This window comes from Prionailurus viverrinus, chromosome C1 (assembly GCF_022837055.1).
Source record: "Prionailurus viverrinus isolate Anna chromosome C1, UM_Priviv_1.0, whole genome shotgun sequence".
In the NCBI taxonomy this organism is placed as follows: Eukaryota; Metazoa; Chordata; class Mammalia; order Carnivora; family Felidae; genus Prionailurus; species Prionailurus viverrinus.
The window spans coordinates 116,785,328-116,810,494 of NC_062568.1; the positions used below are offsets into that span (position 1 = coordinate 116,785,328).

Sequence of the window (25,167 nt, forward strand, 5' to 3'; positions counted from 1 at the left end):
ACCAATCACACCCACTAGAAGGGTCTTCTCCTCACCCCTGGGCTCTCTCTGCACTATCTTCCTTCTTCCAAAAGGGCAGGCCAAATAGGTGGAGAACAGTCCAGAACAGTCCATGCATCTGACAAGTGCATGGATTTACCCATCTGGAATACAACATTCAGCAGCTACAGAACAAAGCCATGTGCAACTGGACAGCAATAAATATCCGGAAGACCCGATACAACCAAAATGGCATTGAAGTATCTGTCAAGATCAACAGCAAGGTAAGTCAAAAAAGTCAATAGTGATGTCTACCAGGGACACATGCTGAACAGCTATGAAACAGCTCAAAGGTATCTTTGAGAGAAAATGTGGTCGAAGGAAAAAGGCAGCTTGGGAGTACTGTGTTTAAAAAAGGAAAGGAAAGGAAAGGAAAGGAGAGGAGAGGAGAGGAGAGGAGAGGAGAGGAAAGGAAAGGAAAGGAAAGGAAAGGAAAGGAAAGGAAAGGAAAGGAAAAAAAGACAACTAAACACCAAACACATACATTGCCGCTGGCAGAGTTGTTTCAGCACAGAGAAAAAGGGGTGCTTTTTCCATACACCTTGCTTTTTTCCCTGATGGCAGGCGCAGGATATCTGTCAACCCCGCTGTTACCGGTAATGCAGAGATCTATGGTTGGGCAACAGGTGGCATGTCTTTCTACAATGTACAAATGGAGAGAGAAGGCAGTCAGAGAGCCACTGGATCCAGACAAATGGTTTGTAACACCAGAGATGGCCACCAGCACACTCCCCATGATAAGACAGCAAGAATCGGCCCCGGGGAATGAGCTTGGGTTAAGCATCTTTATTATCCTGGATGCTCTCTTAGCTGTTTTAAAACATGGGCTCATCCATGCCTCCGGGGTGGGTAATATTCCCTGAAGCCCAGAGAATGGATTCTCTCAGGCTTACCTGGCTATGGAGTTGCACAGCAAGGATTCGAACTCAGCCTGAGTTCAGAGCCCCAGTTGGTTCCACTCCTCCCACAGCCTCCAAGCCATAGGTTCTGCCCCAGTACTGATTAGCTCTGTGGACTTAGACAAACCCCTTGGCTCCCGAGACCAGTTTATCTCAGAATTGTTGTAAAGATCAAAGGAGACAAAATGCACGAGCACATTGCTCTCTGCAAAGACTCTCCTGCAATCATGACGACATTGCTAACAATAACGACACTTACCAAGCACCTACTATGTGCCAGGCATGGGGCGCACTGCTTTGCAAGACTCGTTTCATTTACTTCTCACAATAATCTGTGAAGTGGTATTATGACGCACATTCTAGGAGTGAAGAAACGGAGGCTCGCAGGGGTGAAGTAAGGGGCAAGCAGCAGGGGCCAGGCTGGGTAGTGGGGGGGGGGGGAAGGGGGGAGGGGTGAGCAGCATAACCTACTCCAGAGCCCTCACCAGGAACCAGATGCTGAACAAGAAAGGTCTTCCCACTACCTTCTGTGGTTTTATTGCCTTCCTCCCCTGTGGCCACAGGGCTTAGATGCACTGGCCTAGTTTGAGACTTTCCCCTTAGATGCTGGAGCGAGAAATTGTCACTGTGGGAAGTCCTGTGTGATCTGCAGTTGAAGGAGACTGCCTTCAGTTTTTATCTGTAGCTTGTCTTTGTCCAACTGAATTGAAAGATGCTGCCGAGGACATTTACCGCTTGCTGGGGATGTGCCCCTCCTGCGTGAGGTCCCGAGTTGGGAGACAAATAGGCCCAGAGCTCCGAGGGTTCACAGTCGGGTGGGGGAACCTGTACTAGTATTTTTCTGAGCCCCATCTATGAGCCGGGCTCTGTGTTACGTCCCGGAGACACAAAGACGAGGAAGATACAATACATTGTGATGCGGGCCGCAATGAGGATGTGCCCAGGTGAATCGGGGCCCAAAGGAGAGGCACCTGACCCTTTCGGGTGGGCGTGGAACAGGTTTCAAGAGCCTCCCCAAGGAAGTGGGGGGTTTCAGAGCTCTGTACTGACTGTCCACACTGCTAAAGAGTTTCCATGTATATAACCTCTCATCCTCGCAGCAACAATCCTATTGGGCAGATATTTTTAGTTTATAGATGAGGTATTAAGTAACTTGTTGGAGGTATCACAGCAGTAAGTGGCAGAGCCTGATGCTGATCCCAGGAGCTCGGACTCCAAGCTCACCAGATTCTAAAGTTTGTGCTCTAACATGCAGGGTTGCCGCAGAGAACACTGGGCCAGCAGCGCTCCGCTGGAGACAGAAACAGCTCACCATGGATGAACACAGCAGGGAAGGGGCACTGCCCCGCCATCTGGAAGGTGATGTGGAGAAGGCATCACAGGCCCGCACAGGTTCTTTCATTGTTCTGGTGCGTCCTCTGGGTCATGGACGGGGAGGAACACCCTGGAGGGTCAAGGCCACCTGCCCAGCAGTCTAGACCAGGTGAGTGTTTTCGGTGGTGAGGTAAGGTGAGGATGAGGCACCATCTTTGGGTTGTAAGAAATTGAAACCCACTCATACTAACTTGAGAAAAAGAAAGAAAAGAAAAACAAACACACGGGGCGCCTGGGCGGCTCAGTAGATTAAGCGTTCGACTTCGGCTCAGGTCATGATCTCGCGGTTTGTGGGTTCGAGCCCTGCGTCAAGCTCTGTGCTGACAGCTCGGAGCCTGGAGCCTGCTTTGGATTCTGTGTCTCTGGCTCTCTCTGCCCCTCACCTGCTTGTGCTTGGTCTGTCTCTCTGTCTCAAAAATAAATAAACATTAAATTTTTTTTTTTTAAAGAAAAACAAACAAGAAAGGGAGTGTTTCTTTAAAGAAGTCAGGCATTTCGCAGAACCCAGGCTAGAAGTGCATTGTGAGCACAGGGGGGATGGAGTGGGGGGACATCACTCAGCGGCTGTCTTGCCCAGTCTCCACCCTGTTCATCTTTCCTCTCTGTAGTCTGGCTTTCGCTGCCTCTGGTAGGTAGCAGGGCCGAAGATGCTTCCAAACACCTGCTCAGATCTAACATCTCTGAGCTGCCATTCTAAGTCCCCAGGAGATAATGTGATTTGTTCCCCTGGGGCCACAAGGCTAAGGCCAGGGAGTGTGGGTGTCCATTCTCAGAGAAGGCAGAGTTTGGGTGGCTGGGCAGACCCCCAAAGGTCATGCTGGAGTGCTCTGGAGAGGTGTCCAGCTCTAGATATTGTCAGCACCCATGTTCTGGAGAGACGGTGCTGAGAGGTCTGCCCTTTAAAGTAATACATTGGCTTCGCATTTATAAGTCTTCTGTGGCGTTATTAAATCCATAAATAAAGATTTAATCTTTTAAGCTCTGCATCGTGAGGGCAGAAGTTAAAGGGCAGGCAGAGGAGAGCTCATCAACGTTGGTTTGGTGGGGGTTAGGGGGGTAGCACCCAGGCTGCTGGGGCGGAGGAGGAGGGAGGAGAGGCTGCAGCTGCTGATTAGGGGCTAAGGGTGGAGGGACCCCCTGGCCTGCCCTCCGACAGAAAAGCTCTTGCACTGGAGACCACTGCCTGCAGAGGCAGCCAGAGACAGGCCGGACGGCGGGTCCTCAAGAGAGCCATCCTGAAAGCTGGGAGAACTATCAGGAGTGTCAGCAGCTCTCAAAATGAGCGGGTTTTGACCTGAGCAGGTAAAGAATGGGAGCACTGTTGGGGGAGGATCCCAGGAGCCTGAGGGAAGGAAGGGGCGTGTGCACAAGGAGCGGGACTGAGCCTGGGGAGGACGAGCCAAAGGGCTCTGCTTCCTGCTTAGCCCACAGCCCTGTCCCAGAGGAAGCCCCGACAGCTGAATCAACTGCTTCATCCTCACATCTCTGCGCTTCCCTCCCCGCCATCCAGGGCTCACGCAACGTTGGCTCATCCTTGATGAAAATGGCAAGACGATCACTTTGGTTTCTCTGGCAGGCAGACATGAAGACCAGCACCGGGGAGGAGAAGATACTGAGCACAGAGCGGAGAGCTTGGGAGTTAGGGCAGGAGACTGGGGGCCAGAGTAGGGGAAGGGGAGCCCTCTCCACCCGGCCTTGTGATGGGGGCAACGTCTAGACCACCCATCTGGGCTGACAGCTGTACCCAGAGGCCTGGGCCGCTAACCGTCGTAGGGCCAGGTGTTGGAGGCAAATGTGGAGTTACTCTTTGAGCTTTTAGTCCCTTCTCCCCCATTAGGACCTCTGCTTTCCACTGTCTTTGGTTCAACCCAAACCAGAGGTCACACCTGTCTCTGCCACGTGACGGGTTATGGAGGGTCCGACAAGGGGCGGTGAGGCTGGTGTCTGATGATAGGATTCAGCTACCGAGCCTCTCTCCTTGAGCAGCAGATAATTTAGTTTAATGAATCTGGACAGTTCACTGGATCTGCCCACACAGTTCCACTCACCTTCCAAAACGCTTCCAAAATAGCACTAGCTATTGTACAAGAGCCAAAAAAAAAAAAAAAAAAAAAAAAAAAAAGGAAAAAGTAATAAATGACAAGGCCCCGGAGATTTCTGCCCTTTCAGAAAAGTCTGAGTGAACTTTTCTAAAGAAAATTTAAGCCAAAAGAAAAAAAAAAGAAAGAAAGAAAAAAGAAAAGGCTGTTTTTGTCTTTCTCATTGAGGATTCAGGCCAAGAAAGATGCCCCCAAAGACAGGTTCCCACACGGGGGAGGCAGAAGGACCGGGATTTTAAACTCTGCTCCTCAGGCTGATGTCATTTACATGCCGTCTCAGAGCTGTTCTCTCCTCAGGGTCCTCCAAAAGCCATTCCTGATGTCTGCTACTCCAGCAAGATAACTCCACAGACTCGGCCCCAGCCCCTGGCAGCTTCCGATCACACTGACGCACGGTGTCACGCGGGCAAGGAGGCCACCCTCCCCAGGTGCACCCGCACGCGCACACACACAGCGACAGTGCCACGCTGCCCCTCCGCTGGGCGGGGACCCCCTCTCCCCAGGCCTCCAGTGAGAACTCCCCGTCTCCTCCACAGCCCCCCTGTGCACCGCATGCAGGAGCCAGATGTTCCGTGGGCAGCCCCCTCCGTGTGTGACAGGCGGTGATTACCGTTGCCAGCCCCACATTAGGAGAGAATTGAATGGGAGAGAGCCCCCCTCCCGCCCCGGGCTCCCCACAATAGCGCCTTTGTGAGGTGCTTCACTGCCTTTCTTTTCCTTCCTCACCAACCTACATCAGGGGGCAGCTCTGCCCCGGGAGAGAAGAAAAGAAGACAAAAGGAGGATCACAGGGCCCTGGCTGATCCACCCTATCCTGGGCGTGGGGTGGGGGAGCGGGTGCACTTCAGGGAAAAGATGTGCTCCTTTCTCCTCCCCACAGTGAGGACTCCCAGAGCTTCCTGAGGCCTGCTCCCTCCCATAAAGGCAACAAGGTCTTGTCCATCACACGTGCATGGCCTTGAGCCCTGAATGGGGGCATGAGGCTGGGTGGGGCCTGGCCCCGAGCTCAGCACATTCCTGGAGGCAGGAGTCCAAAACCCAGGGTTCTCCTCCTCTGCTCCCTCTCCCTTCCCCAGATGGCCTTCTATAATTCCAAGCCAGTGGCCAGGGCAGGAAAGGGTTAGGTGTCCAGGACTTCCTGGACAGACTCCAGCCAGGTTCCAGGACTGCAGCGGGTAGGTGGGGGTGACCAGAGGGCTGTGTTGGGAAACTGGGAAAACTAACATCTGGGGCATGGTCATCGCCCCTCCTCCTTGCCCAAACCGCAGACGCCGTGGCAGCAGGGAAATCAGAGCGGTTGGGAGCAAGCTGGGTTGTGTAACCGAACCCTGGGGATGGCCCCAAGCTGGAGAGGGGAGTGGGGTCTGGGGCCAGGACAGAGTCCACCTCCAAAGTGAGACTAAAAGTTCCTTCTGGAAACACATTTCAGGGCTCTGGTCTTCGCCCTACACTCCAAGGCGACTAGAATCCATTTTCTGGTCCCAAACCTCTGAGAACTAGAAGAATTAGAAGCTCTGCCCACCAGGCCTCAGTCTCTGGGCCAGGGGTGGGGCACCAAGAGTGGCTCTGGGCTCTGGGAGGGGCCACCGTGGATCAGAGGTGGGTGTGGAGAGAAGCCTCTCGCCCAGCCTCCTGAAGTGGCGGGATTCTGTGCTTCCCCAGGGGCCTCACAGTAAAATCTGTAACTGGAGAAGTCCCCTCTCCCTCAGCAAGGAAGCCCAGCCAAGTCCCTACTGTGGCTTAAGGAGTGGCAATGGGGTGGAGGAGGAAAATGGAGGGTCATGGGGAGAAACTTGATCTGAGGGCTACCCCCAAACAACCGCAGGCAGGGAGCAGTGGATGTGCCTTTTAATGCAAAATGTTGCAATACAAAACGACGTGGAGAAAGTCGTGTTCTCCAGGGCGCTAAGGGGAGAAGGGAGGCAGGGCAGAGTTGAAAAATCTCCTCCCAGAACTCTGCCCACCCCCCCAACCACCTTCCCCCCACCCCACCCCACCCCACATGCCCAGACTCACACTGAGGCAAGAAATACTTTTTGGCTCATTTGCTGGGGTGGCCCCCATACAAGGGTCAGAGCTCTGGGTCTTTGTGGTCTCTGGTCCGAAATTCATTGACGTAAGGCAGGAGAGGAGCGAATGCTTAGGGTCTTCTCCCTTTTAGCTCTGAAAGGATTTCTCAAGATCTAAAGTCCCACAGGAAACGAAGGGGCTGTGAGAATCTGGCTTCCATTGGCTGCCAATATGGGCTCGGAACCACAACTTGCCCACATCTGGAGAATGAGAAGCAGGAAATGGTGTGGGGATATAAATGTGTGGAGGTGAGAGAGATTCAAACCCGAAAGCTAGGTCCTCAGACTTCTTCCTCTTTCTTTCTCATCTCCAGCTTATAGACAATCTGGTAGCCGTCGTCCCAGGCGTAGAGCTGGCGCTCCCGGGGGTTATAGCGGAGACTGGCGTGGGCACCATATCGGCGGGGGAAATAAGGGAGTGCCGCCCTTTCAGGGGTCAGCGTGCCACTGGCATCGAAGGAGCACTGGATGCGGGCCCGGCTGGCAGGGCGGGTGTTATAGACAACGTATAGGGTCCCACAGATGACGAAGGCGGCCTCGGCATTCTCCCTGGGGCACGGGGTGTCCCACTGCTGCTCTGTGTCCAGCGTCTGTGGGTCCAGCTTGGCCAGACACAAGTGCCTGTCATCTTCCCGAGTGGCATAGACAGCCCAGAGGCCCTCCTCGTCGGCTGCCAGGTCAATGTACGTGTCCGCTGTCAGCCCGTACGGGGGGATCAAACCCTCCGCCGGGAATACTGAGCTGTCCACCACCGTTCGGTTTGCCAGATGGAATTTGATGAGCTGCAAAGTGTTCTCCAACTCCCCTCCCCCTCCGGGTCCTCCGGGAGGCCTCCGGGCATAATAAAGAAAGCCACCATAGACCAGCTGCCCCGTGCCTACCCAGGGGAAGGGCACCCGGACCCGGGAAGCTTTCCGGGCGGCCATGGCAAGGGTGAAGTCCCGCAGCCTCGGGAAGACGAAGGCCGTGTCGTTCTGTGTCCCATCTAACACATAGATCCTCTCTGTTGGCCCCATTGGATCCTTGGTCCACAGACCAGCAGGGCCACCGAACCGCTTCAGGATCTTCATTGATCTCACCTGAGAGATTGTGTAGCCACAGTCTGGAAGGAGAAAAGCACAGGGCAAGGAAATACAGGCAAGAGTTAGAGGCCCATTGTAGGAACACCCCGGGGTGGGGCCATCTGGAGGACAGTAGGCATTTGCCAGTGGATGCCTCCACTCTTACGGAGGACAGGAAAAAGGGAGCCACCGAGGCCTGGGTCCCCAGAAACTCTTGCAATGGACCTGTCATTGTAGAGATTTCCCTAAAGCAGATTCCAGAAGATAGCGCCAAAGCGGACTGGGGGACAAGGAGAGAAAAGGGGAAGCAGCAAGGAAACATACAGGTTCTGAGAGTGTTAGGGGCCTGCTTTTGGACCGCTTACCTGTCAGCATATCGTACTTCTCGTTTCTTCTGCCCTTGCCTTTGATCCCAGGGCCTCCGGTCACTTTCTCATCAACCTCCACACAGGGTAGTGCTGGGTTCTGGGTCTCCAGATAGTCAACCTCCCGCTCTAGCCGGTCCACTCTCCCCGAGATGGTGTCAGCCTCAGTTCTGAGCGCCTCTCGCTCCTTCTCGGCCACCTCCAGCAGCGGCAGCATTTTGTTCTTGAAGTCCCTCAGCTCAGCAGCATGCCGGCTACTTTGGTCCTGGCACTGGGCCAACCGTTCCTGCAGGGATGGAGGCCAGACGAGAGGCTGAGGGGTTACAACTCCCAGGCAGGGAGAGGCCCGACCAGGGAGAGAGGAACGGGAAAAGGCACAAACTCAGCCAGGCATCAACTCCCTTGCAACCCCCACAGAAAGGAAACCAGATGTTCAGAGATGCTAAATGTGCAAAACGCCCGGCTCAGATCACCTAGGCCCCTACCCCCGCTTCGTGTCCTCCAGCCCATGTTCTCTGAGCAGCGCCACTGAGTCATCTGAGCCTCTGGGGCGGCCTAAGTGCGTGAGGGCGGGAAGGGGTCTCTGCTCCACTGTGCAGTTCTCCCTCGGGAATCAACAGACTTCAACTTGGGAACACCAGAGACTTCAAACTGTTTAAAAGACAGGGAGCTTGTCCACAGGGAATTGCTCTGTGGACATGGGGAAGGAGGAGGGCTTGCAATTGCAAGAATATTCTTATTAAAAGATAAGAGTTTTCTGTAGCTTCTTCCAGAGCCCCATCTTGTCATCCCCAGATCCGTAACACACGGGGTGACTCAACAGGAGATGTGGCGTCCTTCCCGCCCGGCCCAGGAGAGAAAGGAGTCACTCACCTCTAAGGCGGCTAGTCGGCGTTCCATGTACTCCACAAGGTGGTGCTGCTGTCCTTGAAGGGGTCGCAGCCGTGACAAAAGGAACAAGATGAGGAGAGGCATGCAGGGCCCCATGGCAGCAGGAGAAGGAGCGTGCAGTCCTGTGCCTGTTCCACTCAAGCCCGCCGGTCAGCTTCGGAGGCGGGGTGGGGGCGGTGCCTTCTCCCTTTCTGGATCTCGGATCTCTCTCACTACTCTGGAATGCTTTCACAGTCTCTTTACCTCCCCCACCCCCTCCCCTCTGCCTGGATTGATCAAACACAGATGGCCCTATGGTAAAGCAGCCAGAAGCCTTAACCACCTCCCGCCTAGGCTGTAGGCTCCCCAGGAGAGGGGAAGGAGATGAAACCCCAGGGCAGAGGCCTTGTGAGCAGTCACCCAGTAAAAGGAGCTAGCAGCAGGAGGCAGGGGTCCCAGAGTACACTTGGCAAACTCTGTTTCTGCTCCAGAATGCCTGCTTCCTTCCAGTGCTGGCTTCTTAAGAAACATCCTTCATTAATCTTTTCCTTGCCCAGCGATAATAGCATGGATTGTTTTCTGCCTTTTCAGTGGAAGCTGGGAGCAGGGGAGATGAGGTTGGAGGGGAAGAGGTGGGGGGAAAAAGATCACAGTGGTCAAGTCTTGTCCACCTTCTTCTATAGCTCATTGGCGCCATCTTGTGATAAGCACCTGGTGTCATCACAGGATTCCTAGGGAAACCATGGCTTAGACCTCACCTCCTGTGGACATTTTTCCACAAAGCAAGCCAAGCGGATTGAATTTACAGGGGTGTTCCTAATTAAAACACAGATTAAGGGGTGTCTGGGTGGGTCAGTCAGTTAAACATCTGACTTTGGCTCAGGTCACGATCTCACAGTTCATGAGTTCGAGCCCCGCTGACAGCTGAGAGCCTGGAGTCTGCTTCAGATTCTCCCCAAATCCTCTGCTCCTCTCTCCCTCTCTCACTGCCCTTCCCCTGCTCGCGCTCTGTCTTTCAAAAATAAATAAACATTAAAAAAAATTTTTTTTAACACAGATTAACCCACAGACTACCCACTTACTCAAGGGGTTATCCCAACTCTCTCATTCAGCTTAAGTAAGAGAGTATCACTGAGACTTAAACAACAACAAAAAAACCCCAGATCATTGAGAAGTCAGCAAATTAATCCTTGGTTATCTGGAAGTGAGATCAACAGCAGGGCCTTTCTTTTCTACCTGAATGTTTCCAGGTATATTCTCTTACCAAAACTGGGGAACGTTCAGTGAGTTCACACTCATTTTATGCTCATTTATTCAGGAAAAAAAAAAAAAAACATTTGAAAAATCTAGATGTTGCAGTCTAAATCAAAATAAACGTATTCTGACTTCCCTGCTAATGGGAGAGAACAGCCTATTGATCATTTCTCTTGGTTATGGTCCAAAACCCTAAATGTGTCTCATTTCTATCTCCCAACCATGACTACAGGACCCCACAATTAATTAATGGCCACTCTAGGGTCGATGTGGCCTGAAACGCATGTGTCAAAACAAATCAAACGAGTACAGCATATAGTCAGAGACCTGCAGTGATCAATCTAGACAAATCTAGACAAATTTTATTCACTTTGGCATCAAGGCAGATCTAATCAGAAGGGCTCCTCCTCCAAAAGGACTATGCTTCTAATAGTGCAGCTTGAAAGGAGGGAAAAATAGCATCTTCTTGTGGTGTTCTGACCTCCAGCAATGATACTTCAGATGTTTGGTGGAACGCGCTGGGAAACAAAGTTTAATTATCCCGTGTCAGAAGTTTCTGCCTCTTTCAAAGGGCCAGAACCAGACGAGCTTAAGTTAGGGCACTGGACGCTCCATTTGTGAAAAGTGTTTCCTGCCAAGCCCCGATTCGCCTCCGTCGTGGAGGTTTGTACGAAAGATGGATTTGCCTCTAACGTGCCACTCATGTTCGGATGCAACGCATTTAGCCACTCCAAAGATGCCGTGTGTTCATCCCCTTTGCCCCCCTCTAAACAGAAGTCAAAAACAGCCACATGAATCAGAAAATTTACCCATTTTATTGATGCATTGCAATTGCTCTACGTTTTACCATATTATGTAGAAAATACTGAAAATACAAGCTACTTTGTAAAACCAAAGACAAACATTGAATCCAAAGATAAACTATGTTTTACACAATGGACCCTTTTCCCGTAGTTAGTATTAAATTTTAAATATCTATTTCTTTTGTTAAAATGATTATTTTACATACTCCCTAAGTACATCTGCATTACAAACATAGCTCGATAATTCTCAGAAACTGTTTCTAGAGGCTTGTTGTAAAAGGAAGCGCACAACCAGAAAAGGGAGAAAGCAAAAAAAGTTTAAATCGCACACAATAACTAGCATATCAAATACATTTAATAAAGTTGGAATTCCATTGCAATATCAAGGATTCAAAGCAGAAATACTAACATTACATATAATGTACATATAATGTACTGCTGCTACATGTAGTGAGATTATTTTTCAAGCTGAATCAAAACCACACATTATATAAAGTTTAGCAACAAACGACCATGTAGACATGCTGCACCATCCATCAGTTAAAACAAAAAACAAAAAACAAAAAAAACCCAAAAACCAAAAACCAAAATAAGGAAGCAGGCTTGGGCCATTCCTGTCACCGAGAGGCAATTTCATTTCCTATCCTAAAACAAACCAACCTAACCAGTGGGTTTTTGCATAATAATGCTGAATAAAACACACATTACTGTGCTTGCCTGGCTAAGGGCAGTCGAGCTGAGCCCCTCTAGTGGAGGACGATGGATGGCCAGAACTGTTTGAAATGGAGTTTTTATTCCTGGGGCTGGTATCTGAGCTGAGCACTGACAGCAGTATCCCCTCCTGGAAGCTATTAAAGCTCTGGAGTGATCAAGTGTCCTGATGAGCCCAGAGTGGCTGTACTTAGACCGTCCCCGCTTTCCCTCTCACCCTGAAGGGGAGAAGCTGGAAACACAAAGTTCAGAAAGGACTTACAGCCTTATGCTGGTCTGAAGTTAGGCTGCTATAACCCAGGCGGGCTGCTCACCGAATTCACAGGGCTTCCCCCCGCCCTGTCAGGGCTGGCAATGTTAATAAGCCCCAGGGACAGAATCTAAAGCCACATTGAGCACATATACATTCAGCAGACACAGATGGATATTTATCTTGGTAAATCTGAAATGCCAATTTGCAGACTAAGGCTGAAAATTTCTAAAATTCTTAAAGCCACACACACAGCTAGTAAGGTGATTAAGATAACCCTACAAGTTCTTGGTATTTATTGTCTTTTCCCCATGAAGTTAATGAGACTCGTATCTTAACTGGTATCTACTTACTGGACAGGGGGGCAGGAGTGGAGTGTTTTGTGGTTTGTTTTTTTTTCCTGCATCTCATTTGTTACAAAAACAACAAATCTTATCCCTTGTAGAGGAAAGCTAAGGGACAAAACATGTTTCTACTAGAAACCAGATCTGCCTTTGAGCAAGAAAATCAATGTGTGCTTGGCAAAAAAGGAAACAGAGATCACACACGTTGACCAGAAAACCGTATAACGCTAAGTGACGGAAACTATACAAACTGCTTGGGTATCTTCACCAATACGGTGGCGCAAACACAGCTCAACAGAATGACCAAAAGGAAAAAAGAAAAAAGAGAAAGTAGAAAACACCAACATGTTCCTGGTAGGCTGTACTGACTATGCCCCATCGTGGAAGCCCTTACTCTTCGCAATGAAGAAACTCCAAATACCTTGACAGCTCCTCGGTGCTCAGCCTGGTACAGAGCTTGCTGACCAGGCTCCATGAAATCTCCCATCTCCATCCTGCACCTCCTGACACCATCTCTACAAGGAACCAGTCCTAGACTTAGCCCTCCAGTACAAAATTTTCAATTCAGATGGAACACTTCTACATCTCAGAGTTAACCTTCTTCCCCCAAATCTTTTATGGGCAGGAAACATCCCCATCCCCAGGACCCTCCACTTGATCCAGATCCATGCAGGAGCTGAGAGTACAAGGACAATTTCACAGCCCCAAGAATGTACAAGTTGTTAAAAAGAAACCTCAACAGCCTGATGACTGAACAGGCTTTGGTTCCTTCTTAATATTCTTCACCGGCTCAGAAACCTTTCTGTGAGTTCCCGGTCACCAGCGGCATCACAAAACTCCTCCTCGTAGTATGGGGACATGGTAAGCAATACAACAGGCTCTTTGGTATAAACAGATCTGTTATAGGTTTTTTTCAACAAGCAAATATTTTACTAGGAATGTCAACTATTTGCAGGAAGGACTGCCACATGGGAAAAGGAAAAAAAAAAAATCTCATTCTAAAAGTGATTGCACATATTCTGAAAGAAAAGAAAAGAAAAGAAAAGAAAAGAAAAGAAAAGAAAAAAGAAAAGAAAAGAAAAAGAAAAAGAAAAAAAACCACATATTTTTATATTGGCTTGACTCCTCTCACCTGCTTCCCAAATTCCCCCAGAAGCAAGGTGGCAATGCACCGTGAGAGAGAGAACCACATGGGGAAAATGCTTCTGTGAGAACCCAGCTGAGATTCCAAATTGGAAAGGGGCAGAGGTGGTGGTAAAGGAGAAAAGCTGCTGTTTTTATTTTTTCAATGTCGGCAGGAAAACGGACAACAATGCATTTACACGACACAGCTACTAATCCTGTTCTGATAAATCCCAGTGAACAGCTTAGGGTCCACAAGGGCTTGCTGGTCCATCCTAAGGCAAGCTCACTGTAAACTCTATGAACCACTACATTATCATATAAGGCACTACAATAAGGGAAGGAGGAGAAAGGGAAGAAGAGACACACACTGAACAACTCCTCACCAGACACACCTGTGCAAAACAATTCCAAGGGTCTCCTCTCCTTGCAGGCAATGCCCCTGCTCATTCAACACTACAGTAATATGCTCTAATATAATTGCAATTAGTTCACATACATTCCAACAAGTATCAGTTCATTTTGGTTTAAATACAATGGAGACATCAATTCCATCTCCGGGGTAACACTGGAGGATCAGATACACACTAAATACACAATTCAAGTGTAATCACTACACATTTGATTACAAATGACATTTTGGGTTAGCAGGAAAAATTGCTTGTTATATTTTTCTAATCAATATGTACATATTTAATTATGCAAAATATTAAAACACCACCATTACAAAACTTCTAAAATATTTTTAAATTCAGTAATAAATTTTTAAAATATTTTTTGCAATTCCTACATGCACTTATTGTATAAGTCTTAATAAGAGAGCATTCAATTTGCTGCTGGCATACAAAGGAAGCTACTTTAAAGTATAAAAGCTATACACAAAGTTCTGATCTGGTTTCATATTCTTTAGCTTTCTCCCCAAATAAATCACATAGAACAGAAGGGAGAGATGAGGCAAAGAGAGAGAGGTGTATTATTGAAAATTCATGTTAATCTTGAGGCAAAGCTCACCGATGCCAACAACCTTTAGGCAAAGCTCATCAATACCAGTCTCGCATAATACAAAGAGATTTTGCATATAATAAGACAATCACCACCATACAATAATAACCACCGTAATGGCTTTTCCAATAATAACATTTAAGCTGAATCAGAGAGAGAAGGACTTTTAAAAAATAACTTAAGAAGAATGCATGGTACTTCATTTAAAAAGAACACCTAGTGCTTTCACGGTAGGTATGGATTCTCTCACACTACGTTACCAGCAAATGGTGAGCTGCCTTTTTAACACACTTTAAAATAAACACAGGAGCAACTGAGAGAATCCCAACAGTAACACAGAGAGCCGTATATAACCAGTTTTGCAAAAATAACAATTGCCCAGTACGTTTAATGTGACATGAAAACAAAACTGAAACGCCGTTAAGTCTAATGTCCCATAAAGAAAGGTAAAATTTTGAGGAGAAATGCCTGATAGTCAAATGCAGACTTGGGTGCGCTGCTCTTAAAACAGGCAAGTGAGTCTTGGTTTTCAAACAAGTACAAAGTATCAATTTCTCTTTTCTCACTTGTTACCAGATTTCAAGTCCTTCTATCAGCATTTTTCCTCTGACCAGCAATTACAATAAAACAAAGTTAAATAAAGAGGGGCTTCACTCATTTTAAAAACATTTATAGAAATCAAGTCAGAGAGAAAATATTTTTCAAAGGGTAACTTCAGAATGATCTCTCTTCCTTGGTAACTGCAGAAGATGGGCATCTGAACTCTTCCAAATACCAAAAATGCTGTCACAAAAATAAAGAATTTAAAAATAGGGCAGACTTTGGGAGACTACAACAATGCAGTCAACACGAAGACAGGTTTCCCCAGAGAAAACCCTTCTGCTTCAGTGGGCCCCTGCAGAACAAGTTGCTGGCTAAGGAGTTTCAAGAGGGGGTAAGGGAGGAGCTCATCATAGCCTGTTACTAAAGATTCTGGGCCAGGAACAGGCAGCCATGACACCTCCCTACCTCTGCTCACCAACTACAAATAGGAATACTGGCTGATCTTGGTAGGACTCAGTGGGTATCCAGTGTAAATGGTTGAGCCTCGGGAAGACCCAATGTAGGACTGGGTGGCAAACTGGTGTTGGTACTGAGCAGGGGCCACACTGGCAGAAGTGAGAAGGCTGGGCCCAACACTGACAGGGACCTGATGCACCAGAGTGCTCGGGTGGGCGGTATAGGCTGCGGCATGCCTTGAGGAGCCCTGGGGGGAGAAGAGATGAGCAATGGAGCTGGTGGAGCCTAATGCAGCAGCAGAGGTGGGGGCAGCATACGTATACAGGTGAGGCTGGCTCGGCAGGTGAGCAGGGGCGGGGGCCAGGTGTGGGTGCCCCGTCGAGTGTAGCGGGCTGCCGTGCTGGAAGGCGTAGGGGGCTTGGGAGAGCGGGGCCACAAACGCCTGCTGCCTGCGGGGCGCAGGGTTGCTGCTTCTCTCCTGTGAGGTTGGAGCTGACGATGACTGCTGGTTCTGGAAGGAGGAAGAAGGGAGTGAGGAACCTTGAGGTCATTCTGGTTCAGAGCACCAAGGGCCAAGTTGAGAGCTGAGGTTCTAACCTGTACTGCTCCTGGGCTGCCACAGCACAGAATCTCCCAGCCTGGCAATGCCGTCAGAAGTCAGCCTTCATCCCTCCACCTCTCAGCAGAACAGATCCTAACCCAGCCCAGATAGCAGCAGTCTGCTCTTAAGTGTGACAGAGGCAAGGGGTTGGGGGGGGGGGGGGGGATCGAGAGGTCACAGGGTTACCCACTCCTGCAAGTCAGTACCTGTTGACTCAACTCACCCTATTCTGGCGCCAGTGAATTTGAATTTTTCCTAACCTTTCTTTCTTGCCATTGTTTTCTTTTGTTCTCCTCTAAGTTCTTCATATCCCTCTTGGCTTGTGGAGCCTAAAACACATGCACTGACTCGAACTTACATTTGCACTTGCATGTGCTTTTCTCTCTCACACACACAACACATACTCACTCACAGTTACCCCCTCATATACACACTGTCTCACCACTGGTAGACATCATACAAGCACCGGAATTTTAGCTGAGGAAAGAGTGAATAGTGCCCTTCCCCGCTGCATCGGAGAATCGGATAGTAGGGGGCAGGGGGGGGCGGCGGGGGGAGGAAGCAAATCCCAGACTCAAGCCAACACATAGGACTAGAACCAGTTTTTCACTGTCTCTTGCCTCAAGTAATCAGTGTGAGGCTCAGGTTATTTATGACCTGGGAGATAAAGGAAGAGAATTTGGTCTCAAAGCATGTGGTAGTACAGAACTAGGCACGGACTAACGTATCCGAAGCTTTCTGAATGCTAGACATTTCTCTAAGCTTCCGGGATAGACTGGCAAAATCCAACAGAAATCCTGGAATGTACATCAACACACTTCTAGAGGGAATAGAGACACAGCACACGCAGGTATGACGCAGGCCACAGAACACCAAACTGACTGACACAAGAGGGGCTTCATCTGGCTTTATTCAGCAGTCCAGCCAGAAGCAGGGTTCTCCAGAGAGTAACAATAGGGAGGGCCCCGAACAGAAAGCAGCAGCCCCTAGCGCTTACCTGGCTAAGGTTGAGTGGCTGTGCTGCACTGGTCCCCCCGCGTTGAGCTCGATACCCTGTGGGAGTGATACAGCATCCAGATGACTGCCCGCTCACTGAGGCCACTGGCTTGGACTTACTGCTCAGGAGACCTAAAAATGGGTCAGACCTGACTTAGTTATGAGTAGACATCTGCTCGGCAGAGTTGAGTTAAACCTCAGATGGCATCACGTTAATCAGTTCAGGTTTGTACAAAGTTTGCAAGAGTTAAGGTTTCGTGTATATCTTATTTCCTCAATTACATTTACACCAGAGAAACAAAAACTATACAACCCATTTCTTTTCTGTCTTGCTACAAAGCTCCATAAAGGGTCTTCAAAAGGCTCACTTTCGTAAATATTATCTAATCTCCTGTAATGTGCAAGGCACTACTGGAAATACAAAAACCAGTAGGACATGGTCCCTACCCACAAGGGGCCTAGAGTCTTATGGAGGAAGGGGTTAAACAAGTATAGACATGACAATCGGAAGCTGAGTAAGATGCTGGTAATACTTAGGACATTTAGGTGTCAAAGGGGCTTTGAAACAAGGCTAGATCTTTTTGGGCACTCACTATCTTCAAATTCTAAGAAACTGCAGGGCAGTTAGCTTTAAGCAAGATCAAGGTCAACCCGTTGCTTCCTTCTGCGGTCCCACCAGGAACACTGGAGCATTTACTCAAGGATTTGTGGAGTAGCCTATATTCTTTGGACCCAACAGTGTAAAGAGCTCCTAACAATGTTGTTCAGTAGCCTGGCATCAGGAAGTTCTGCCTTGTCTGCAATGGGACAGCTGCCTATTTCTGAACCCTGTTTGTGTCTCCGGCAGTAGCATAATTCACAGTAAGTCACCAACTCATGTAAGTGCAGCGCTGATGGCTATACTGGCACCAAAAACTGAAGCTCCCCTCCTTTGGTGTAGAGAGCTGCCCCTGTCTAGAGCTGCCTAGACAAGAACTACACTTCCCGGGCCCCCTGGCCTCTAGGTGGGGCCATGTGATTAGTTTCCACTCTTTCCAGGGCTAAAGAGGTAAAGAAATGTGGGTCCCTCCTCCAAACTCTTTCTCCTTCTCATTGGAGGCTGAGGATTTTTGGGCTCTGATCCTTAACTCACCACAGGCCCATCCAGAAGGAGCACTAGCACTGGGAAGTCATGTGAGGAAGAAGCGAACTTCTATTATGTCCCCAAGGGAAATGTGGGGCTTGCTGTTACAACTAGCTTTACCTGATAACTGGACCAGAGAGCCTAAGCCCAGCACCTAACTGCAAAAAAAAAAAAAAAAAAAAAAAAAAAAAAAAAAAAAACTGGTGGAAATTAGGTTGATAATAAAAACCACAAAAGTATCACTGCTATGACACTGGGTAAGAAAAGATCTAAGTACATATCATTTTCTTAAAAAATCTTTTGCAGTCATTTTTAATATTATCAGTTCCTAGTCACACTGGATTATCAAATTCAAATTACCTGTGGCAAAAAAAAAAAAAAAAATTGCCTACTAATTCTTCTGGCCATACAATGGCTCTGGTCTGCCTTCTCCCACCAACAGTGAGTATGTTTCTGGGACTACAAAATTCACTTTTATGCTAATCCAAACAAAATAAACATAGTATGATAAACTGATTGCCAAAAACAATTTCACACGACAAGCAACTGATTTCTGAATTAAGTAACTGGTCTCTACTATTGGCATAAGTAGGTCATAGCAACATATTAAGGGTACACACGTCAAAGGAGAATTCAACCGTAGCTGTGAAGATGCTCACCTGAGGCCTGGGTTGCTACTGTGCAGTCACCAAGCTGAGTTTTCAGAGGAGGCACAATGATGGTGCGGGTGCCAGCGCCATCCCCCACAACTCTGCCGGGCCCCTCCACAAGGGGTCCACTATTGCCCCGGAGAGCACTCAGGGTATCAGTGGAATACGGGCTGCTCAAGGAAGAGTCAGAGTCTGGAGAATCATTGACAGTGACATAACTGATGACATTAGACCTTGCCTTCAGGCCAGAGCTGAGGAAAAGAAAATACGTAAAAATTCAACCCATTTCTGGCAGTGTTTCTTTGATAATCTCCGGTCCTCCCATGATGACAATGATGATAACGACGACTATGACAGTAGAATAATTCTAGCAGCAGCAAACTTCTGAGTGCTTATCATGCATCAGGCACTATGCTTACACTCTACATACTGTCTCACCGAATCCTCACAACACTTCTATGAAGTTGGTACTATCACCCCTGTTTTGCAGATGAGGAACCTGAAGCACAGAGAGATTAAGACACTTGGCCAAGGTCACTCAGTGATGAGCGGTAGAGCCAGGATTCAGAGCTGGGACACAATGATGCCAACATCCGTCTCCTACACCTCTTCCATGGCCCCTTAGCCATTTCCGCTCCTGATTGTCTCCACAGTATTCTTCAGGCACCACTCTTCCCCGCAGCATCCTGCTAGGCTGTAAATGGTACCTTAGTATGTCTAGTCAAACTTCTCACCACACTTTTTTTTTTTTAAGTACTTTCACAAACTGAACCCCACCTTCCTAATTTTCCTGATTTTTTTTCAATAGGCTTGGCTCCAGTCAAAGCCATCCTGCTGGGTTATATAATTTTTGCCACTATAAGGCCACTTTTCCTCACTGGAAAGTTTAGTTTTCTTCCCCAGTTCAGAAACCGCTTTCAAAACTTCAAGTCCACTTGCCATTTGTAAATACCATGTGTAAACAGCTCTCTTGAAGTACTTCATTCTAAATTTGCTAATTTCATTTAAGCTTCATTTATATATAACTTTGTAAAGTCTCATAAGTTACTGCCATGTGTGAATCCTACTTCCTCAGGGAAACACAGGGTTATTCTCTCTTCTCTCCTCTAACACTAAAGGACCAATGAAGAAAGCAACATAGAACAATCAAAGCAGTTAACTATGCTGGCACTAAGAGAGAGGTGCATGTAACAGTTCTTGAACGTATCCACTCTCTCTTGGTTAACTGCCCAGTTAAGAACTTGGATTAAGGTGCTGAGATAAGAGGAAATTATCTGGTACTTATATTCTTCAATTTTCAGACCATACGGCAGAAGGAGAAAAAGAAGGTAGCCCTACTCAAAGTTCCACCTCTTCCAAAGAGGGCTTTGCAGATTAAGAAATTACAAATAACTTCCTATCTACTGGTTTGTTTCACTGTTGTTTATATGCTTCTGCTGTGGCACCTATTTTCAGACTCTAAAGGTCCTTAAAAGCAGGGGATCATGTCTATGGTATAATGTGCATTCCAAACCAGAGTAGCTGAATATGAAGCAACTTAATATCCACTTTCTAGCCAACATAACTGAAAGACTGACGCTCAGTCTTGGAACATGTCAACGACATGTCAGCCAACATGATGCTCAGTTATGGAAACTTGAGTGTTCTGACTCATGCGTCCAAGGCCATGCTTCCGAATACCTTTTTTCAGTCCTTCCTTTCAATAGCCCAAACACCTGCCGGGAGCCACGAGTCTAAGACTTAAGGGTAGGAGCCACTGAGCCAGGGAACCATTTACCTATCTTACTTACCTATTGGGCTTATACTTGTTGTCCTCTTCCTCATCAGTGTCACTGCGGATGGTGATGACACTCACAGGAGGGCTGGGAGTATCTGGAATGATGATTGGCTGATGCTGATCTGAGACAGGGACTAGAGAGTTATAAGAAGATGTGGTACGGAGGGGACTGCTCCCAACCAGAGAATAGACTTGAGAAGGCAGAACATCCAGAGAGGACCTGTGGAAAAAGGTCACAAGAAAGACCGCTCAGTTCTTGACCCCCAAAACTATCCATCTTTCCCTAGAACTCTTTCCAGCTTGCTTTTCGATTCCTTTTTTACCTGATCATTAAGCCAATACACTTAACTACAGAAGTTCCAATAACAAATAAACTAACCGCTCTAGTCAGGATTTCCGGGGACAAAAACCCTAAAATACAACACACATTTTGGATATGCCCATGGTTAAATCTCACCCTGTGGAGCAGCCAGAAAAACAGACACATTGGCCTAAAGAAGGCCTGGGTTCAGAGGGGCAGCAGAGAGAGGCTCTGCATATTCAGGACACACCTGATACGCGTGTCCAAGCAGAAAGGTTAGCTCCGGCACAGATGGCAGCTACCTGCTGCTTCACACCACAAGCATCTGTACCACAGCGCTTTAAATGCTGGCAGCATCTCTCTCGTACTGGCGATTTTGACCACCAGCTCTCACACAGACTTACTTAGAAGAGACTGGAGCAGACTGCTTATTCTTCTTTGAAGGGAGGGAACCGGATTGCTGTTGTCTGACAACATGGGCAACACCAACATTCAGGGGCTGAGCAGTGGCCAGCGTCACATGGTTCGTCAGCAAGGACGGCTGCTGCATGATAGTGCTGTACTGGCTGCCATGAGAGTGGGCATTCCTGTATCAACAGAAACACACACAGAAGACTGAATGCCTAAAACACTGGGACATGAGGACCAAACAGGCATTAAAAGCAATTAAAACAACCAAACAGCGCTGCATTTTATTTTTAAAATTGGGCACCTGGACTACAAGGCTCTAAGTTTTCACCATATGGTTTCTTATTGCGTAAGTCTTTAAATCTGAAGTAAACGATTCCTGATCTCGGAACCTACTGTCTTCCTGTATTCAAAGTTTTCTCATTACCCCATCTCCGAGACTGATAAGGTTCTTTTCTTAAAGAATCTGAAACAGAGATACATCTCTCTTTTATCTTCGTCCCAGTCATCATCAAGCACTCCTACCCTAAGGGAACTACGCTTGCAAATATCCCAGAGAGGAACACAGGATACTTGCCTCCAGTCTGTGAGCTGCTGGCCACTGCCCATGGCCTCTGGAATCACTGCTGTGGGCTGGACAGAGTTGTGCAGAGCTACCCCAGGCAACTGTTGCCAAGTTGAAGGCAGGAGAATTTGTTGGGTTCCTCCAGGCCAAGCCTGCTGCAAGGAAACACACACAAAAAGATCCAGACTTGACTCATTCTTGGCTTTTTCTTTTGTTTTTTAGATGAAAGAAAAATTCATATCTTTAAAGAAGTTGCTTGTAGATTGTTAACTTGCAGAGATCAAAAAAGAAAAGTCAGAGGGGCTCAAGGTTACAAGTCTTGTGAAAAGGGAAAGAGAACATGTTGCTTTCTCTCAGCCACCTCTATAACATGACCACCAGGGTATTAAAGAAAAGAGGATCCCTGTGGTTAAGAGTTCCTATTATACTATAGAGCAAAGGAGTCCGAAAGTTCAGAGGTAAGCTCTGGTTAAATGATGGAGTAGCATTTTTGCAACGATTCTAACAATATCCCTAGAAAGAGTTAAGACAGCTCCCTTGAGATTAAAAATAAGAATTTAAAATTTTACGTGCCAATCAGTTAAGACATGAGGTCAATTCAACCCATAAAACAGAGGGGAAAATTGTGCCTTTTTAAAAAGGTAGAACTTGGAAAATGGAGCCAGATGTGGATGACCAAAGGCCAGAATCCTTTGGCCAATAAGCTTATGCCAGCAAAAGAAGGCTAACTTCATCATATACGGCCACGTGATAAATTAAATAAGGCAGCAATTAAAATATTTATGAAACAGATGCAGAGAGCACCATATTTTGTTCTTAATAGTTACCTAAAATATACTGTTTAAGGTATCATCTGCAGAAACATACTTCAACATAAAAACTAATCACTATAAGAAAATACATCATTTCTAGTTTTTAACAAGCACTTGCCATAGACAGCAACAAATATGTTTTCTGAACTTCTTACAGAAATTCTGGCATTTTCTGAAAAAAAGGGGAACAGATTTGAAAGTTTCCTTTTTAAACTCAAATTCTACAGTACAATCACCTACAATGCTTGGGTACATATGGTTCTTTTCTTGAATTTCAAACTGCAAGGCCATCAACACACTGTTTTAAAAATATTTCTGCAAGTAACAGATCCACTTGTTACAAATACCGGTTCCAAACAAGAAGCCTTCAAAGCAGAGAAACTGCAAACACGTCTGCTATCATAAGCAGAATTTAAAACAAAATAAAACATAACAAAAAATAAGAGAAGTATGTTAAGTCACACCATGCGTCTTTCCATAAGCCAACACCTGCACAAGACAAAGCATGTAGTTTAATACAGAGCAAGAAATAACATTCCAACGTGAGGCAGAAATCTGGCGTTCCAAGCGACGAACTGTTTTGACAGAGGAAGAACAAAAATATGCAAAGCTTAGCAAATGACTAGTGCAAACTTAAGAGAAGCAGCAAAGGAGAAGTATCAACTGACATTCTCAAAACTATAGCTGAGCAAGTTAAAACCAGTGGCTTGGATCAATCAAGCTGGAAATATATCTAACTTCCCTGCACTCAGGTTTTATGCTTATGCTATAATTCATGTGGAAGTGGACAAAGACTTTTAAACTAAAAACCAAACAAACTCCAACAACCAAAGTGTGTCTCCGGAAGTGTTTACACTCACACGAATCCTTGAGAAACAACAAAAGAAATGTAAAGCCACTTTGAAAGATGTAGATATCAGTATTCAATAGTATCGATAAGGTTTTCAAAAGCTTTCCTACTTTTCAATTTCAAATAATGAAATGCCGGATGTCCAATAAACAATTCTAACTCCCCCAAATAAACCAAAACACATCCAAAGATCACTCTAAAGGTTACAAATCCTGAAATATACCTCAAACTCCTACTTGTTTTTCCTATCTCTAAGCCCCATACTACTACATTTGCTGCTGTATTTAATAACTTTTCCCCAGGACTTTTAGTAACAAAGGTCTTGTATTTGCATAAAGTTTTTCAGCCATATTTTTGCCTTTGTATAAAGACCTATTTGTAAGATAATTAATTTCTCCATAAACTCCTAAAAATGAGCTCACCTTTAATCTCAACCAACAAATGAAATATCTAAAAAGATTCTAAAGGGGATATCTTTACATGGAAAATATAAGCTGCCACACAGATCACAAGTGGCAAAAAGAGTTATCTTCATATGTTCGTATTAGGAAAGTTAACATGAACTGGTAAAGCAATACATTAAGAGCATCTTAAACATTTCTACGTGCACAAAAGTTTTAGAAGCTTAAAATAGCAAATAAAGAAGGAAGCTAACTTGCCAAGGAGTTCAAATTTTGGCCATCCGGATACCTGTAGCCGAGCCAAACTAAAAGCCATTTCCTTCATTCTCAGGGATCAGAGGGTAAACGGGCAGAAAACAGATAAGTCTTGAAGCTCTTCTGAGGCTACACCAAGAGCTTTTATCACACTAGGCTGGCAAAGAAGAATAAAGGGACCTGGCTCCTAACAGAGCCACACTGAGTATCAGAGTCAAACAGTGCTTCAGGAAATGTTGGGGAGGAAAACAATGAGACATTAAAGATGTAGCAAGAACACAGCCACAAGATGGCACATGCTTCCATGCCCTCTGCAAAGACTAAGTTAAAAAAATTTTTGTTTGAAAAATGAGAAAAACCAGAAGAAAACAGAACAAAAACAAACAGGAAAAAAAAAGAAAAGAAAAGAAAGAAAGAAACCAAAGAAACTCCGTTAGTAACACAATCAAGTGAGGGGAATTACCAGTACAGCGGCAGTCTGTTCAACCAGCGCCGGCCGGCCGGCTGCGCAGCTCAGAGTAAAGGGCACCGCGTACTGCGGTGTGATGGTGGCTACTTGAGGGTGAAGAGTTGCTACCATTAGTGGTGTACAGCTTCCCTGAAATGTAGATTAGGCAGGTGAGTGAAACAAACACGGAGGCAGGTCATCTGGATTCAGAAGGGTTTCTCACTCCCCCCAAGATATTACCAACAAGTAGGAATTTCGTATCACCTAAAATGCACGTACAAACACAGCCTTCCCCTTCAGCTCTGCACAGCATCAGCCCAGTGGGTCAAATGTCAGTGGCCTAAAGCAATAAAGTACGGGAATCCTTCTTGGGCCAGATTCAGAGGATCAGTTAAAACTCCGTCAACAAAGGCACCTATTAAGAATTCCCCTTCTTCCTCCTCACAAAATAAGGGTTTTGGACCTCCAGATTTCCTGTGTGTCATGGGCCACAAACATTTACACATAGAAAATTGAAAATGTGGTATCTGTTGCTTATATGAATATTTCATGATTCTCTTGCCCGTCTTAGTTGCATGTTCCATGGCACGTAGAAAGTGTTAATAAGGCTTTCTACAGCCTAGTTAAACACACAGAATGAAGGAACTGCAATACTCGAAGAGGCATCCTGAGATGATCCAGCCTCTCCGCCATGATGTAATTCTGAAAGAGTGAGCGAA

General features: G+C 46.8%; 2 protein-coding genes across 7 annotated transcripts in view; both read right to left on the bottom strand.

Moving 5' to 3' along the window:
* Positions 1-6,252: 6,252 nt before the first annotated feature.
* OLFML3 (olfactomedin like 3) lies at positions 6,253-9,064 on the bottom strand. The gene is made up of 3 exons (XM_047869697.1): positions 8,780-9,064; positions 7,907-8,192; positions 6,253-7,582 (listed from the first exon to the last, which is right to left on the bottom strand). The coding sequence occupies exons 1-3, from the start codon at positions 8,891-8,893 to the stop codon at positions 6,762-6,764; spliced, it is 1,221 nt and encodes a 406-aa protein (XP_047725653.1). The 5' UTR covers positions 8,894-9,064; the 3' UTR covers positions 6,253-6,761.
* A 1,282-nt stretch (positions 9,065-10,346) lies between these two features.
* HIPK1 (homeodomain interacting protein kinase 1) overlaps positions 10,347-25,167 on the bottom strand; it is a 52,286-nt gene continuing 37,465 nt past the window's right edge. For 3 of the 6 annotated variants that reach the window (XM_047869692.1, XM_047869691.1, XM_047869693.1), the window contains 7 exons: positions 24,464-24,598; positions 21,695-21,837; positions 21,114-21,296; positions 20,422-20,628; positions 18,641-18,882; positions 16,860-16,990; positions 10,823-15,772 (listed from right to left, as the gene is read on the bottom strand). In XM_047869692.1, the coding sequence (XP_047725648.1) occupies positions 15,284-15,772; positions 16,860-16,990; positions 18,641-18,882; positions 20,422-20,628; positions 21,114-21,296; positions 21,695-21,837; positions 24,464-24,598 (1,530 nt within the window). In that variant the 3' untranslated portion in view covers positions 10,823-15,283. Of the gene's footprint in view, positions 10,549-10,822; positions 15,773-16,008; positions 16,192-16,859; positions 16,991-18,640; positions 18,883-20,421; positions 20,629-21,113; positions 21,297-21,694; positions 21,838-24,463; positions 24,599-25,167 lie in introns of those variants that run through there. The other 3 variants (XM_047869696.1, XM_047869694.1, XM_047869695.1) reach the window with 3 other exon arrangements.